This window comes from Musa acuminata, chromosome BXJ2-3, assembly GCF_036884655.1.
Source record: "Musa acuminata AAA Group cultivar baxijiao chromosome BXJ2-3, Cavendish_Baxijiao_AAA, whole genome shotgun sequence".
Lineage (NCBI taxonomy): Eukaryota > Viridiplantae > Streptophyta > Magnoliopsida > Zingiberales > Musaceae > Musa > Musa acuminata.
Genome location: NC_088340.1, coordinates 14,562,916 through 14,582,511, shown reverse-complemented (window position 1 = coordinate 14,582,511; position 19,596 = coordinate 14,562,916). Strand labels below are relative to the sequence as shown.

Sequence of the window (19,596 nt, the reverse complement as noted above, 5' to 3'; positions counted from 1 at the left end):
AGTGGTTCAATCAATCTTGACCTACATCCACTTTTGGCTTCCTCCACCAATGAGGTCACCGACGTCCACTAGAGACCTTCCTTCAATAGGCGAAGGCCAACCACCCTTTTACAGTTTCACTCCTTTTGACGGGCTTAGGAGACAACCATTACAAACTTTTCTCTCCTCTCTTGAAAGATCAAAACATAGAAAAAGAGGGAGAAGAACTTCTATCCTTTACAACACTTTTGAGCTCTAAAAATCACAGAGTAAGATTGGATTTTCGGTGCACTTTCATGCAGGAAAGGGTGGGGTATATATAGGCTCCAAACTGGTTTGAATTTGGAGCTCAAAAATGTCATCTCCCGGATTTTCGGGGTCCTGGCGGTACTACCGCTTGACTGGGGCGGTACAACCACCTAGCAGCTTGGAGACTGAGCCTCTAGGTGGTGCCACCGCCTGATAGGGGCGGTTGCACCACCCAGTCTCGCTCGAAGACTGAGCCCTGGCGGTGCCACTGTTTGACTGGGGCGATTGCATCGCCCAATCTCGCTCGGAGACCGAGCTCAAGCGGATCCACCACCTGTCAAGGGCGGTTGCACCACCCATTCTCTCTCGGAGACTAAGCCCAGGAAGTGCCACTGCCAGCCTAGGGCGGTTGCACCGCCCAACTTTCCTGGGAGACCCTCTCCTGGGCGGTGCCACCGTCGACCCTAGCGGTGCCACCGCCTAGCAGGAATTCTGGTCCGAATGGGTTGATCCATTCAACCCAATTTGGGTCTGTCAAGGGCCCAATTGCCCCCAGATTAAGTTAATGGGATCACCTCCCACTCCTAACTTAATCTACATGCTAACTACGACATTTCTTAAGACATTTACTACAGCTTGTTCTGGTGCGTCAATCGCTTCTTCCGACGAGCTTCCGGTGAACTTCCAGCGAACATCCGACGAACCTCCGGTGATGCTCCGACGGACTTCTGGCAAACTCCTGGACTTGCGACGATCCACTTGGCGAGTTCCGACGAGCTTCTTTTGGCAAGCTCCTGGACTTCTCGGATTAGTTCCCATAGAACCTCCGACGACCGTCTGGACTTTCGTCGAACTCTCGAACTCCCAACGTGATCCTAGTCTTGACTCCGGCGCAACTCCTACTACATGTCTTACTTTCATCGTAGTTAATCCTGCACACTTATCTCAACATATGAATTAGATAACAAATGACAATTGACTTCATCATCAAAATCCGAGATTCAATGTCGTCTTGAATGTTTTCTTCTTTTTTGGCAACTTCTTCGATTTATATTAAGTTGTTGTGTCATTTTTAAGTTTATTTTTAGAATTAGTCTTTTTTATAAACTTTTTCAATTTTTTGTCAAAAGTTTTATGTCATCTTCACTTAAGCTTTCACTCGAGTGGTCTTTAACTGTTCGAAGTGTCAAATCCTTCATGTTCTTTAGAAAGTAGCTCTCATGCTTATCATGTTCAATACAAGTCATTTCATAGGTCATTAATATAACATCCCTCATTATAAAATTTTCGTATAAGTCTCTAGTTGTAATGTAAGTATCTATTTTAAATTCGATAAAAGAGCCAAAGTATAAATCTGAGAACTTATTCATAAGATTTGGGGATTTGTTCAAAAAAAAAAACCTGAGGACCTATATGTAAACCTTGAGGACCTAATCATAAATATAATAATACAAGGACTAATCTACAAAATACATAAAATTACAAAACCCACCGCTTAAGCCTCTCTGCCTTCATTCTCAAGAAACTTGAGAAGGCAGCTGCATGGAAGAAGAGAAGAAGAGAGAAAGAAGAATAAAAAAAAAAGGGAGGAAGAAGAAGAAGAGAAATTTGGGGCTTTGAGGTTTCTTGCTCAAATCTTCCCATTTGGGGTCATAATTCTTAAAGGCAAGTGTTCTAATCTCATCCTATAGAAATATTAGTCTTTGTTCTCATATTGATTCTAAATAATCTGAAAGATTTCTGCTTAGAACCTGATCTTTCTCTTGTTAGACACAAAACCATAAATCTGAAATTTTTCGGTAAACTGACCCCTGTAGATTATTTCAGCCATAATTTTTAGCACCAAATGTAGATTTAGGCAGGACCTTATTCATTTGAAACTAGACTCTTATAGCTTTCTTTTGACACTCATATTGAAAATTTTGGACACCGAATACTTACCCAAACTTCTGTTTCAAATGAGCCTATGGATGCTACAAAACAGGGATTGAAATTTTTGACCTTTCGATACTAAAATGCCTATAAGTCCCTATTGGAAATTCTGATTTACACCAAACTAACTTCATTTGAAACTAAACTTGTAGATCTTTTGATATATAGATTGAAAATTTTGGAATTCAAATGCCTATCTTCCTATATGTTGAAACCGACCCTCTGAGTTCTGCAAAACAGTGATTTTATTTTTTACCTTTGGTTACGAAATCAATGGTAACTCCTTGTTGGAAACCTTGATTCATACGAAACTTATTTTATCATAAACTAGATTGAAATATATTTCCAATGATACTTTTTTAAGTAAATTGGAGCACAATTGATGGTTTAAATCATTTGTTCAATGTGCCTCTCAAATTCTATTAGAAATCGAGCTTTGGTCGATTTCGCATTATCTGTTTTCATTCATTTGGAAATAGATTTCATTCAGTTCCCTTCACTCGATTGAGGCTTATATTAATGCTTGAATTCGGGTTTACTCTTGTCTATAAATTATTTACATTCTTGAAACATATTGTGTAATGTTTATGCTATATCACATTGACTCATATAGGCACATGTATATCTCATTGTTCTGCATTTGCTTTCGATATGTGCCTATTCCAGTTTCATTCCTTTAGATATCGAATTCATCTAACCTTCTTATTTGAATTGAGCTGTATGTGATTGCCTGGAATTCATGTGTGCTCTTGCTTCCATTTCCTTTCAAATCTGAATATAATTGTGAAAGATTATTGCTTACTTCGTATTGACTCGTAAAGGTACATATACGTTTTCTTGTTCCGCGTGTGCTTCTGATATGTGCTATTTATTGTTCATACTATCATTTTGTACTCTGGTGTTTGTGGGATATTGTGAACCTTTGCTAGAAATAGTGAAGGGAGTTATGCATAGAGCCTATGATGCTCTGTTGGCCCTTATGACTTCACTCTGACGTGGGTGGATCGAGCTCCCAAACGTGGGAGACTTATGTTTGGTGGTCATTCAGAAATGGATGTACCATATTATGTTATGGTTCCACTTCACCTTTTGTATATTTGATATGATATCCAAAGCTTTGGTTATGTGTTTCTATACATGCTTTAGATAAGAATGATATGAATGCAATGTCAAATTTGACGTTTGAGCTTCTATTTCGTATTCGTTCTTTGATATGCTCCAAAATTGTCCATATGCCATTGATATGTTCCGAAATATCCCATTTGTCATTGATATGCTCCGAAACATTTCATACGTCATTGATAAGCTCCGAAATGTTCCATTCGTTATTGATATGCTCTGAAATATTTCTTCTGTTATTGGGATGCTCCGAAATATTCCATATGCCGTTGATATGCTCCGAAATGTTCCATATGTTATTGATATGCTCTGAAATGCTTCATCTGTTATTGGGATGCTCCAAAATATTGCATATGTCGTTGATATGCTCTAGAATATTTCGTACGTTATTGATATGCTCCAATTACTCTATGCTCCATTTGTTTTGGAACCAAATATATTTTGATTGAAATGACATATATGATTTTGTATCTAATAAGATGGTATCCTTGAGAATTCTTGTATTCTGTCTTGCATTATGATACCTTACTTGTTTGTAATCGTTCTTTTTGTTCTGAATATGCTTTGTCACTTGCTGAGCTGTTTTTAGCTCACTTCATTTTTATATAAAATCTTTCAGGCCAGCTTGTCACTTTTTAAGATGTTTGAATTGGGCTGAGGCAGTGGAGAGCTATTCAGAATTATGGGCAAGTCTTGTTGGTTATTATGTTATTATTGTATAAGTATATTTTGTATGTAATGAAATGTTATCGATGAACCGAAATGGATATACCTTGTAAAAGTGTTAGAAGATCTCTCTTATTTGGAATTTCGGAACATTAAGTCTAGTTTACGATGATATGAACTTGTGGTAAATGGTTGGAGTTCTGATTGATAAATTACTTAGCTTGTGGATTTATAAATGTTGTGCATGTTTGTTAAGTTAGCTTGGGTTATCATAAATGTGAATTATCGAGTGATGTGATATATGATTATAAACTGCACAGGTTTTATAGATGTGAATTTGATAGAATATTTTTCAATGTCCTCAAATGATAGTTTGGATCTTGGATTGGTTTGTGATGAAAATTTTAATATTATCGATATTTTTGAGGGGCATGACAATTAAAGACCCAATAAGTTCTTCAAGTGAAAAATTGTTTAAGTCCTTTGTCTCTTATATTGCCATCACTTTCGGATCCCAACTTTTTGGAAGGGATCTTAGCATTTTATTAACAATTTTAAAATTAGAAAAATATTTACCAAGACTTTTTAAACCATTAACGACATCCGTAAAATGGGTATACATGTCAACAATGGTTTCGCTTGGCTTCATTCGAAATAATTCAAAATCATGTATCAAAAAATTTATCTTAGATTCTTTTACTCTATTTGTGCCTTCATGAGTTACTTCTAGTATGTGCCAAATCTCATGTGTTGTTTCGCATAAAGAAATATGATTAAACTCATTTTTGTCTAAGATGCCAAATAGAGTGTTCATAGCTCTAGCATTTAAAGAAAATATCTTCTCTCCAAATCATTCCATTCATTCATTAGTTTGGAAGATATTTGAAAACTACTTTCGATAATATTTCATAAATTCAAATCCATATAAAGCAAAAAATCTCTCATTTGAGTTTTTCAATATGTGTAGTCCATCCCATTAAACATAGGAGGACAACTGATAGAAAGGCCCACTTAATTGCCAATATAAGTCATTTCTCTTGGATGTTAAACCAAATGAGAAAAACATGGCTCTGATACCAACTGTTAGGATCGAGTCGGCACTAAGAGGGGGTGAATTAGTGCTTACGATAAAAACATCAATTTTGAAAACTTTTTGATAAAAATCGATCGGAAAGATGTTAACTTGAAAACATGTTTGTAAGCATAGAGAAAGTAAGAGACTAGTTTGCAATGTGAGAATAAAAAGCAAAACAAAAATGTAAATCAAATTTATATTCATGCATATTATGCATGATTTCAAAACCATTCAAAATCACTAATTCACCCCCCCTTAGTATCGACTCAATCCTAACACTAAGTGTCATGTCCTTCCTATTCTTTGGAAGGTTGTTCTCAAGTTCATCATGTGCTATACACATCATTTCATATGTTATCAAGGACTTGATAAGTTCTTCAAGCAAAAGTTATTAAGATCTTTTGCTTCTTGTATTGCCAATACTTTAGGACTCAACTTTTTGGAAGGGATCTTAATATCTTGTTAACAAGTTCAAAATTAGAAAAACTTTTACCAAGTGCTTTTAGACCATTGATGACATCCGTAAAATGGGTGTACATATCTCCAATAATCTCTCTTGGGTTCATACGAAACAACTCATAGCAATAAACCAAAAGATTAATTTTCGACTCTTTAACCCTACTTGTGCCTTTGTGTGTGACTTCAAGTGTGTGTCAAATCTCATGTGCAGTTTCGTATATAGAAACCTGATTAAATTTGTTCTTATTAAGAGCACAAAATAAAGCATTCATCACTTTAGTATTCAAAGCAAAAGTCTTCTTTTCCAAAGCATTCCATTCGTTCATTGGTTTGGAAGACTTCTCAAAACAACTTTCAACAATGTTCCATAAATCAAAATTCATATAAAGTAAAAAGATTTTTATTCTGATTTTCCAATACGTGTAGTTCGTCCCATTGAACATAAGAGGATGAGTGATAGAAATATCATCTTGGTTGCTAGCAAAAGTCATCTCTCTTGAGTATTAAACCAAAAGGAGATAAACCTCGCTCAGATACCAAATATTAGAATCGAGTCGACACTAAAAGGGGGGTGAATTAGTGCTTACGATAAAATTTTCATCGATTCAGAAAATTTCAATGATTTTCAAAAGCTTGATTCTATGAAACTTGTATCAGAATTGATATCGAAAGTGTGTTTCACTTGAAATAAATGTAATAAGTAATTAAAAACATAGAATAGTAATAACAAAGAGCAAAAGAGAGTGCACACCAAATTTATAGTGGTTCGGTCGTCGTGACCTACATCCACTCCCGATTCCTCCTCCGTTCAGACCACCGGTGTCCACTAATGGTCTTCCTTTAATGAGCGAAGACTAACCACCCTCTTACAATGCTTCCTACTTTTCACGGGTTTAGGAGACAACCCTTACAAGCCTCATACCTCTTCTTGAATGATTACAAAACTAGAAAGGGAGGAGGACACTTAGCAATTTTATAACTCAAAAGCTAAAGATTTTTGTTCATACTTTCGTGCTCTTTCATGCAGGAAAGAGTGGGGTATTTATAGGCTCCAATGGCTTTAGAAATAGAGCAAAAAAGTGTCTCATATCGGGTTTCCGGGGTACTAGCAATACCATTATCTAATAGAGCCTCGAAGACTGGGCTCTAGCAGTACCATCGCTAGATAGGGCGGTACCACTACTTGACAGCATTAATTGCCAATGGTACCATCGCCCAATTTGGGTAGTACCATTGCCCAGACCAAATAGGAGGCTAAGCCTCAAGCGGTTCCACCACCTAGTCTAGGCGGTGCCATCGCTTGACATGGCTTCAAGTGGCTGAATGGGCCATATAATCAGCCCTATTCAATACCAAATCAATACTCGGACCAGATAGTTAAGTTAAAAGACAGATAGTTAAAAGTGAAAAGATAGTTAAAGTAAAAGAATCTACTCTTAGGAATCATGAAATCGCGTAAACGATTGTTCTGATGTCTCATGGAAATGGGACGTAAGAACAAAATAATTCTCTATGGTGGAACAAAATATCTCTCATTTCCAAATCGAATAGATTCTTTCTTTTGATTTCCAAATAAATGTTCTTGTCTTGCCTTGAACGATGCACTAATTTTTTGAATCCGGTACCAACGGGTATAATCCCACCCAGAACAACGTTCTCTTTCAGGCCTTTCAACCAATCAATACGACCTCGTAGAGCAGCTTTTGCTAAAACTCGAGCGGTTTCTTGAAAACTTGCTTCGGATATGAAATTTTGAGTATTCAAAGATGCCCTCGTTATTCCCAATAGGATTGCCCGATAAGAGATCGCTTCGTCCAAAGCGCGCCCCGCTCGTTCCGCTCGCAACAATCCGATTAATTCCCCAGGTGAAAAAACATTAGACATTCCATCTTCTGAAACCAACACTTTTGATGTTACTTGACGTACAATAATCTCTATATGTCTATTATGGATCTGTACCCCCTGGGATCGATAAACCTTTTGGATTTTATTAACCAAAGAGATACGACTTTGAACTATGGTTAGCTCCGCTTGAATCAAGAATCCCCAGGGGATTCCAAGAATTTTTGGTATACCTTCGTTCCAACCTTCAACTCTCCTTTCGAGGTTCATCGATATTGAATCAATAGAACGTACTTCTAAGATTTGTTCCACTTTTGGAAGACCTTGCGTTATGTCACCAGATCTCGATTTTTCATATATAAATGTAACTAATGTATCTCCTTCGTAAAAGATTTCTCCATAATGGCCATGAACAGTAGCTCCTGGAGTGGCCAAATAGGGCTTAGCCGATCTTATAACTAAGGAGTCAACATGAACAATTATGATCTGACCAGATTTTTCTACGTGTGGTTCGTATTTGAATAGACATACATTTTCACAAAAAAATTGTCCAAGACGAATTTTTTTAGATGTCTCTTCCCAATAATCGTGATGGAGAAAGTGCCAATTCAAATGGAATGGATTCAAAATGATGTTACTGTATGGATCGGGGTTATAAATCCTCCTATTTTCATCTATTAAACAGTATTTAAGTACTTGAAGTACTTGGAAAGTCTGTTGAAAATTGTCAAGTAGCAAATATTTCTTTAACAAGATCTGATTATAAGTTATTAAATGGTAAGATGAATAGAAATTTGCTATTTTAGGTACAATAGTGCCTAAGGGACCCAGCAAATCCTTAATTGGGATTATGGGATCCGATTCTTTTGTCATATTGTTATATTTTGAACCATTGAATGGGCCAATTCAAAAACAATTGGATGATGACAAAATTATCAAAGATTGGCATTCCTTATTTCGATTTAACAATGTACCAATAGTACCTTGATGTTGGGTAAGTGATTGAATCCTGGCCTTGTAAAAAAAAGGATTGATATTTGTGCGATCTAATCCATTATCGGAAATCAATCCTGAACTTGCCCTATCATATCTTTTTCCGGTATACGAAATAGTGGACTTGACTAACTCAATTCTTATGAAATCTCGAATCAGATCATTTGTTCTTACCTCAACAAAGGAAGCATGAACCTCTTCCGGAGAACCTTTTTGCTCTTGATCCCAATTCAATACTAAGCAAGTCCGAACTAATTGAATACTTGTGTGAGAAATTCCTCGAATTGACTTGCCATTTCCATGAAGGATATAATTGACAACTCTAAGTTGGACATTATCCTTTTCCCGCAGGAGATCTTGAGGAAAAAGTGTTGCTAAATTTATGCCATCAGCTATTTCATATGTGACTACGGGTCGAACCAAAACAAAATACTTTTTCTTGGTAGGTGTGATCCGTTGGACATAGATCCAATTTTTCCATTTTTTTGATTCCTTAGAAATTTTTTTTTCTGTTTCCGGTGGTATCAAAATGCCGCTGTGCCTGGATATCTTATCTGCCTCTCCAGGAAAATAAATATCTCCGGAAAATATTTTTAGTTCAATATATTTTTTTTTTCTCTCCACTCGGACTAATCCGCCTACTCGACTTCTTGTATTTAAAGCGAGTTGTGTATCTACTCCAATGATACTATTGTTCCGGACCATTATCAACGAAGATCCGGGTAAGATATGCACTTCTTCGAGAATGAAAAAAAACCGATCTACTTTCGTTTGGTATTTCGGACTAAATTCTTTTGGTCCTCGATACTCAATCAAATCCTCTTTTTTTATGATTGAATTGACCTCTACGGTTCCATATTTAGTAATTCCTGAATTGCTTCTTCTGTATCGTGGATCATCAAAATAAGCAAGAATACTATTTCTACGTAAAATACCCTGTTTTGGTATTTCGATCGAAATACCAAAACAGGGTATTAGTTCTTTCTCTCGTTCTTGATTGTATTGTAATGGGATGATGAATCTATTTCTTCGCTTTTTCGCCAAGAAATAAGAATTCCCTTGGATAATAGAAGGATATATGAAATTCAAATGACCATTAGACATCGTTTGATTAGGTCTTATTGAATAGTCAATAATTTTCTTATCTTTTTTACCAGAAGTATCCAACAATTTATGTCTTATTCGACCATTAGTCATTGATAGGTCAAAGATATATCTTTCTTCGACAGAAAAAGAATAAACATTCATTTGATCTTGATCCTTGTGGAGCGAAAAAGACACTATACTGGATCTGCACGGACCTCCCGCTAATATCCATAAATGACTCGTTTTTTATAATAGATGAACATTACCATATGTATATTCAGGTGCATGGTGGACATCGGTACTCCAGTGCATTTCTCCCTCTGATTCAGAATAAATATGTTTTCGTACCTTCTCTTTAAAATGAAAAGTGGACGTTCCAGCACGAATCTCAGCAATCACTTGTTCTGATTCTACATATTGATTATTTTGAACTAAAATAAAACTTTTTGGTGGAATATTTACATTATGTAGAATATCCCGACTCTCAATAGTTACATACAAGTCTATAGAACATAGAAAAGCAGGATGCCCATGACGGGTACGTGTGGGATGAACCAAATCCTCATTGAATTTTATTTTTCCATTAGAAGGAGCTCGTACATGCTCGGCAGTACCGCCTGTGAATACTCCACCGGTATGAAAAGTTCTTAATGTTAGTTGAGTTCCTGGTTCCCCAATTGATTGACCCGCAATAATACCTACAGCTTCTCCCAATTCGACCAGGTCGCCATGAGTAGGACTCCGACCATAACATAATTGGCAGATCCAAGATGTACTCCTGCAAGTAAAGGGGGTTCGAATATATATTGGTTGTGCTCGAAAGGTTATGAATCGATTGACAAGTCCAATCCCAATATCTTGATTTCGAGTGGTAAGGCATCGTAGACCGATATATATATCGTCCGCTAATACACGACCAATTAGTGTTTGGACAAAAATTTTTTCCGTCATCCCATTTCAAGGACTCACGGAAATACCTCGGATAGTGCCACAATCTGTTCTACGTACAATAATATGTTGAACTACTTCAACAAGTCTACGTGTAAGGTATCCAGCATCTGATGTTCGTACAGCAGTATCTACAACTCCTTTGCGGGCTCCATAACAGGAAATTATATATTCTGTCAAAGAAAGTCCTTCACGTAAATTGCTTTGAATGGGTAAATCAATCATTTGTCCTTGGGGATCCGACATTAATCCTCTCATACCTACTAATTGGTGTATCTGAGATGCATTTCCCCTAGCTCCCGAAAAGGACATTAGATATACTGGATTAGAAGGATCAGTCATCCGAAAATTAGGATTCATTTCTTGTCTCAAATATTCACTTGTAGCATACCATATCTCATTATTTCGATCTAATTGGCCATTGTTCTTTTTTTTTTTAATAGATATTGGATTTCCGCCTATCTATTCTTTATACCCTTTTAGGATGAATTATGCCTATTTTCACATCTAGGATTTACATATACAACATATATCACTGTCAAGAGTGAATTTTTCTTAGTATTTGGATTCAAAATAAGAAGGAGATCCATTTGATTTTATTGTAAACTTGCAAAACAAACATTGGGTTTGGGTTGCGCCATATATATCAAAGAGTATACAATAATGATGTATTTGGAGTATACAATAATGATGTATTTGATGAATCAAATACATGGTCTAATAATGAACCATTTCATTTTAACATAACATTGAAATTAGTTGATAATATTAGTTGAATATTTTTTTTCTTTTTTTTTTGAAAAATTTTTGTCAAAGGTTTCATTCATGCATAATCTATATCGAGTAGACCTTGTCGTTGTGAGAATTCTTAATTCATGAGTTGTAGGGAGGGACTTATGTCACCACAAACAGAGACTAAAGCAAGTGTTGGATTTAAAGCTGGTGTTAAAGATTACAAATTGAATTATTATACTCCTGACTATGAAGTCAAAGATACTGATATCTTGGCAGCATTCCGAGTAATTCCTCAACCTGGAGTTCCGCCCGAAGAAGCAGGGGCTGCGGTAGCTGCCGAATCTTCTACTGGTACATGGACAACTGTGTGGACTGATGGACTTACCAGTCTTGATCGTTACAAAGGGCAATGCTACCACATCGAGGCCGTTGTTGGGGAGGAAAATCAATATATTGCTTATGTAGCTTATCCTTTAGACCTTTTTGAAGAAGGTTCTGTTACTAACATGTTTACTTCCATTGTGGGTAATGTATTTGGTTTCAAAGCCTTACGAGCTCTACGTCTGGAGGATCTGCGAATTCCCACTTCTTATTCCAAAACTTTCCAAGGCCCGCCTCACGGCATTCAGGTTGAAAGAGATAAGTTGAACAAGTATGGTCGTCCCCTATTGGGATGCACTATTAAACCAAAATTGGGATTATCTGCAAAAAACTACGGTAGAGCGGTTTATGAATGTCTACGTGGTGGACTTGATTTTACCAAAGATGATGAAAACGTAAACTCACAACCATTTATGCGTTGGAGAGATCGTTTCTTATTTTGCACCGAAGCACTTTTTAAAGCGCAGGCCGAAACAGGTGAAATCAAAGGACATTACTTGAATGCTACTGCGGGTACATGTGAAGAAATGATGAAAAGGGCCATATGTGCCAGAGAATTAGGAGTTCCTATCGTAATGCATGACTACTTAACTGGTGGATTCACTGCAAATACTAGCTTGGCTCATTATTGCCGTGACAACGGCCTACTTCTTCACATCCATCGCGCAATGCATGCAGTTATTGATAGACAGAAAAATCATGGTATGCATTTCCGTGTACTAGCTAAAGCATTACGTATGTCTGGTGGAGATCATATTCACGCCGGTACAGTAGTAGGTAAACTGGAAGGGGAACGTGAGATGACTTTAGGTTTCGTTGATTTATTACATGATGATTATATCGAAAAAGACCGAAGTCGCGGTATTTTCTTCACTCAAGATTGGGTCTCTATGCCAGGTGTTCTGCCCGTGGCTTCAGGGGGTATTCATGTTTGGCATATGCCTGCTCTGACCGAAATCTTTGGGGATGATTCCATACTACAGTTTGGCAGAGGAACTTTAGGACACCCTTGGGGAAATGCACCTGGTGCAGTAGCTAATAGGGTGGCTTTAGAGGCGTGTGTACAAGCTCGTAATGAGGGACGTGATCTTGCTCGTGAAGGTAATGAAATTATCCGTGAAGCTAGCAAATGGAGCCCTGAACTAGCCGCTGCTTGTGAAGTATGGAAAGAGATCAAATTCGAATTCGAACCAGTAGATAAGCTAGATAAAGAGAAAAAGTAAGTGTGCATAATTCAGTAATTCCTGTTTGTTCTCCTAATTGATTGCAATTAAAGTCGGCCCAATCTTTTCCTAAAAAAAAGATTGGGCCGATTGCCGAATAAAAAAAAAAAGAATGAGCATTCTATACTATGTATTTGCATATATCTTTTATATGTACAGATGTACAGATCTTACCTATATATATACAAGATAAGATCGAAGACTAAACAACTCAATACTTCTATTGTTTGTTGTTGGATCCATAGGATTGGATTAATTATGGATCCTTGGGATTGGTGGACTTTTTTATATCTCCTAGTTTCAGGCCATAGATCAAGCCAAGGGAAAGGCTCCTTTACCCATCCTATATATTGTCTTTTTCGTTCCATGTTAAAATAGAAACTTAATTATTTGATTATACGAGAACAAATTCTTTATTCTTTATTTATAGAAATAAACAACTATCTCTATTTTCGATGAGAATTTGTACATCACATGGAAGAAAGCTGTGTCTTTCTATTTTAAAATTTATAAAAAGATTCTATCAATATATATTGAAGTGATACCTCGGCTTCCCACAAAAGAGAATCATTTCTTTCAATACTTACTCGTTCTTTCAATACTTACTCGTTATTAATTAACAATCCTAATGATTAGGATTAGATTCGTATGCTTAATTCTGATAAGAAATCAAATAGTGAAAGTAAAATGATTATCCATCGAATGTATTGTATTTCATCAAATAGGGGGTAGAAAGACTCTATGGGAAAATGGTGGTTCCGTTCGATGTTGTCTAACGAGAAGTTAGAACATAGGTGTGGGCTAAGTAAATCTAGGTGTGGGCTAAGTAAATCAATGGATAGTCTTGATGGTATTGGACATACCAGTAGAAGTGAACAACCTATTCTAAACGATACGAAGAACGATACGAAGAAAAAGATTCCTAGTTGGAATCATAGTGGTAATTATAGTTTCACTAATGTTGATTCTTTATTTGAAATCAAGGATATTTGGAGTTTGATCTCTGATGACACTTTTTTAGTTAGGGATAGTAATGGTGACAGTTACTCTGTATATTTTGATATTGAAAATCAGATTTTTGAGGTTGACAATGATAGTTCTTTTCTGAGTGAACTAGAAAAAAAACTTTCTAGTTATTTGAGTAGGGGGTCTAAGAAAAAGAATCACTACTATTATCATTACATGTATGATACTCAATCTGGTTGGAATAATCACATTAATAGTTGCATTGATAGTTATCTTCGTTTTGAAGTCAGTATTAATAGTTCTATTTCGGGTAGTACCAACAATTACAGTGACAGTTACTTTTATAACTTCATTTGTACTGAAAATAGAAATAGTAGTGAGAGCGGTAGGTCTAGTAAAAGAACTAGAAAAAATTTCAATGATTTCCATGAAGAGGTGGAATCCGATTTCCATGAAGAAGTAGAATTCCACGAAGAAGTAGAATCCGACTTCCATGAAGAAGTAGAATCCAATTTCCATGAAGAAGTAGAATTCCACGAAGAAGTAGAATCCAATGATTTCAATGAAGAAGTAGAATCTGATTTCAATGAAGAAGTGGAATCCGATTTCAATGAAGAAGTGGAATCCGATTTCAATGAAGAAGTGGAATCCGATTTCAATGAAGAAATAGAATTCCATGAAGAAGTAGAATTCCATGAAGAAGTAGAATCCGACTTCCATGAAGAAGTAGAATCCAATGATTTCAATATAAATAAAAAATACAAACATTTATGGGTTCAATGCGAAAATTGTTATGGATTAAATTATAAAAAAAATTTTAAGTCAAAAATGAATATTTGTGAACAGTGTGGATATCATTTGAAAATGAGTAGTTCAGATAGAATTGAACTTTCGATTGATCCCGGAACTTGGGATCCTCTGGATAAAGATATGATATCTATAGACCCCATTGATTTTCGTTCAAAAGAGGAACCTTATGGAGATCGTATCGATTCTTATCAAAGAAGGACAGGTTTAGCTGATGCTATTCAAACAGGCATAGGTCAAATAAATGGTATTCCCGTAGCAATTGGCGTTATGGATTTTCAGTTTATGGGAGGTAGTATGGGATCCGTAGTAGGCGAGAAAATTACTCGTTTGATCGAGTATGCTACTAATCGATCTCTACCTGTCATTATTGTGTGTGCTTCTGGAGGAGCACGCATGCAAGAAGGAAGTTTGAGCTTGATGCAAATGGCTAAAATATCTTCTGCTTCATCTAATTATCAATCAGATAAAAAGTTATTCTATGTATCAATTCTTACATCTCCTACAACTGGTGGAGTAACAGCCAGTTTTGGTATGTTGGGGGATATCATTATTGCTGAACCTAACGCCTACATTACATTTGCGGGTAAAAGAGTAATTGAACAAACATTAAAAAAGGTAATCAACCCTATTAAAGGCCTAGTTGGCTCCTAATTGAGTTAGTAGGATTTCCCTAAAACTAACTCGAATTGAAACTCTAACTACGATAATTAAGGCTAGATAATTACTATGCAAGCAATCCAAGTTGTCTAGCACGTCAATTGTTTATCCAAACTCTCGGTGAACTTCTGACGAACTCCCGGCGATCTTCCGACGAACTCCCGATGAACTTCTGACGAGCTTTCGGCAAACTCCCGGTGAACTTCTAGCGAGCTTTCACTACATCGTCTGATCCTTCGGTGTATCCCCCAATTCATTTGGACCGATGCCCGATCATTGACTCTAACCCAACTTCGATTCTTCTTTAATAACTTTGCCTTTCTCATAATCGTAATTAGTCCTGCATCACTTATCTCAACACATGGAATAGACCATTAATTCACTAATTGATTTCATCATCAAAATTCGAGATTCAATAATCTCTCCTTTTTTTATGATGACAACTAATTGATGATGGAGTTAACCTTAACTCCCCTTAACTATATGTTATATTGAGATAAGACAAACTTGAATTCAAAAGAAATCATAACCTTTAAATTTAAATGAAACTATTTTGATTATCGTGATCAAATGTAATATATCATATTATGAATCATTATAGTTTCAAATTATCAAAATGTAATATGTAAAATGTCAAAACATTACAACTCATCACTTCATGCATGATACAAAAAGAAATCAACATTACTTTGGCCATAACATACATGATACTAATGTTGGGAAATGTTGGGGGCGACATCACATGCGCAGCGAAAAAATATAAAATAAAATCCTCAATTCCCAAAGATATGTTCGTCGTCATACGAAGATTGGTGCGCAAAAATCCGCAAAATAGTAAATCACGTGTGAGACAAATTATGTTACCTAGGGTGATCGTATATCCCTGAATCCCTATAAATCTCTAGGAGAGGGTGAAGGAGGTCAAGCTCCCTCCTTTCTAGCGGTGATCCACACAGCAGGGCTGTGACGATGCTTCTCAAAACTCCAGGCCTGCTTTTAGGTGGAGAGGGGGAGGAGAATAGGAGAGGCAAGCAAAAGGCTCTAGCCTATAAACCATTGATTCCCTCCTATTTATAGAGGTCCCTTATAAACTTAACCCTAATGGATCCCCCCCTATTGGGTATTGGATCTCCATCCAACTACCCAAGCCTCTTAGATTAATGGATCTCCATCCAATAATCTCTCATGGACTCTTATTGGATCTTACACATAGGATCTAATAATTCATGGGCTTATTGGATATCCAATAAGATAAGGGCTCCAACAGATATCTCATATCCGAACCTCTACTCATCACAATGCCTACCATATGTGTGTGACCCTCTAGGCCCAATATCGAGCTGGCCATGAGTCATGCCTGTCAAAACTCCTTCTGACTCAATGAATTATTATCTTCATAATAATTCACCCGACTCATCGACTGCGGACGTACTAGGCCACTACGCTGTAGTCCCCAAATGATACAAGGGAATCCAATCCATTAGACATATATGTCCTTAGTTACCGTGTACCTATAGTCCCTTATCCATCTATTATCCAAGAGACCGTATACCGGGCAAGGTCCTGTCAGACCCATACGGTTTCTATTCGAGTCTCACTCTAATCGGATTCTCCCGGAGAACTCTTTCTCTCTCAATCTGAATGACACTAGCTAGGGATTTGTTTGAGCAAGAACACATGAGATATTCCTCTCATGACACCGAGAATTGATGATCCTCTATCGACACTCAATAGCCCTCATAATGTTGATTGCTACTCCCGATGACCGGTTGTGCTAGATTTGAGACATCTAAACCTATAAGTCTGGTATCAAAGAGTAGAGCACTCATGTAGGACATCTTTAGTGTCTCAAGTCTAAGGACCAGATACACCACTAGAACTATGGAATCGTTGTATGACAATAAAGCATCATCAACCATTCAACATTCCGTAAGCGGATCAATCAGTGATCTTATTCTCCCATGAGCACATGTACTATATCCCTAGTGTCCCCACACGAACAGCTATGAGACCAGTTGCATCCATCATATGGACGGATATACAGCACACCAGTCTGTCTGGTTATCTCGATATCCCTCTCGAGTAACTTATGACCAAGATTATTTAGGATCTATGTTTAAAGGTGAATCGGTCTCATTATCGTGATCTCATCATGATCCAATTCTCATTACACAGATCCAAGGACATCACTATATATATATATATATATATATATATATATATATATATATATATATATATATATATATATATATATATATATATATATATATATATATGCAACAAGCAATATAAAGTGATAAATGCCAAAATATAATAAGTAAAAAGACTATATGTCAAGTCACACATGTCATTACTCACGTGATTGATTTGCAGGGCACATATGACTAGTAACCAAAGCATTCATCATTTCATGCATTGCATCATATCAAAGTATGTATAACATCATGCATGGTAACATTAAAGAGTACATGGAAGAATCCATTGCATCATATCAAAGTGTGCAAAACATCATGCATGGTAACAATGAAGAGTATATGGAAGAATCCATCGACTTCTCCCCCTTTGTCATCAATAAAAAAAAGACATACACAAGCTATTCTGGTGATGGTAAATCGAAATGCCTAAATAGAGTATTAAGCTGTCGATGAATTTCCTACATCTCGGTTAAGATTTGATCTTGACGTAGTTCAATTTGATCCAATTGAGTCATTATGATATCGGAAGATGAGGAGCGTGCTGGCTCTGTTGGAGGTGCTACCTCAAAGGGACTAGTAGGAGGAGATTGACTTTCCCTATATATAGGTGTTTTTGGTTCAGGTTCAAGTGGGGGAGGGTCAGTCCTCCAAGATAATCTAGTCCAAACCTTATTTCTTACTATACATCTTAATCTTCTTAATAGGTTTCTATTTATGACATTAAATCTATCTAATTTCAAGGTTTCTTCGTCCGGTGGAATGACTATATCATGTGCATGCATTAGTCTAGTAACCGAGCCACCATATGGAAGCATCATATCTTTTGTTGATAATTCAATCATATTTTACGTATTAGATATCCAAAACAGTTATAATGTCTTACCATAATCCAATACATTGTTCTTAATTCCATTTTACTAACTTCATCAAGATGGTATTGTTTTGGAAGTAGAGTACTTATTATGATGTGATGAAGTAATTTGTGTTGAAAGGTAGCAAATATTCACAACTTTTTAGAACGATAGATGAATTTGGATTACCAAAAATGGTACCTATAGCCTCAGAATCTATGATCTCAACTGATTCTATGTCACATTATCCTCTAAAGTAACAACCCCTTCTTTTCTCAGGAATTTCTATTAAGTTGCAAATCATGCTATCCGTAATGGGCATAAGATGCCTTAAGAGATAAGTGGACACCCTATCGTATTCATCCACATGCAAGTTATTGTAAAATAACCAAACAAGTCTAGGATAAATGAGTTCACTTATTTGAAGAATTAGAAGGACATCTAAGTTAGTGAACCATTGAATTGGTTCTAAATCACTCAATTCTTCTACATCAACATATTTTCCCTTATGTATACTTCTAGACTCAAAGGTTGGGAATTTAAGTGCATGTTGAGGGGAATCAAAGAGTATGGAGTCAAAGGTTTTATCTAATCTCCTCTTTCCTTTGTCCCTTTATGATCTTCGAGATGACATTGGGACTATATATATTAAAAAGAATAAGAGACAATAACAAGTAATAAATGAGAGAAACAATTGGGTTTAAGAATTACCTTTATAGTTTAACCTTCTTGTGATAACCAAAAAGTGGTTTTGAGATTGATCCTTAGCTTTGTAAATGATAGTAGTTTTCTTGAGTTTCTAGAGGGAGAGTAAGGGGAATGAGGGGTTTAAAGCAATTTAGAGGGGTGTAGAGAGGGTTGGGGGCGGTTCTACCGTCAACCCTAACTTAGGTTTTTATAGGGTAGGGTTACACGCGGTGGTACTGCCTATAAGCTGTGCGTACTGGCGGTGCCACTGCCAATCTAGCGGTGCCACTGTCGATGCACTATTTTGCTGTTGATTATCTTTGTCTATCATTTTTGCTGTTCTTTTAAGATACGTCAAGCAAACACTCATGCCTCCTTTTCTTTTGAGACAAGTAAGATCACAATCATTATATGGTGCAAACACTCATTTGCATAAATATCATATCAAATCATTCCATGAAACAAAGTTCTACTTTTGTAAATAGAAAAAGGAAGGATTCATATGGAAAATATCAAATATACTAATGATCCATGAATTAGATGTTGAATCTCGTATTTTGATGATGAAACCAATTGATAATTGTGTTTATGTTTTAATCTGCGTTTTGAGTGACATAGGATGCTTCGATCAGGATGAGATAATTAAAGCAGGAAAAATCATGTTGTGCCGGAGGAACATGTCAGAAGATTGGACGTCGGGTCGGTGGATCGGTCGACGTATCGATAGAAGGCTTCGGGTC

The 19,596-nt window shown here is 36.5% G+C and overlaps 1 protein-coding gene and 1 pseudogene across 1 annotated transcript; one reads left to right on the top strand and one right to left on the bottom strand.

Moving 5' to 3' along the window:
• Nucleotides 1-6,829: 6,829 nt before the first annotated feature.
• Nucleotides 6,830-9,433, bottom strand: LOC135607477 (DNA-directed RNA polymerase subunit beta''-like; annotated as a pseudogene).
• Nucleotides 9,434-11,060: 1,627 nt separating this feature from the next.
• On the top strand, nt 11,061-14,896 carry LOC135607476 (ribulose bisphosphate carboxylase large chain-like). Its single transcript, XM_065099335.1, has one exon. It carries the CDS (start codon nt 11,224-11,226, stop codon nt 12,685-12,687), a length of 1,464 nt encoding a protein of 487 aa, XP_064955407.1. The 5' UTR covers nt 11,061-11,223; the 3' UTR covers nt 12,688-14,896.
• The last annotated feature ends 4,700 nt before the right edge of the window (nt 14,897-19,596 follow it).

Bases quoted from the DNA above. Each gene is read 5' to 3' on its own strand.
- LOC135607476 (XM_065099335.1), top strand. From the start codon at position 11,224: ATGAGTTGTAGGGAGGGACTTATGTCACCACAAACAGAGACTAAAGCA.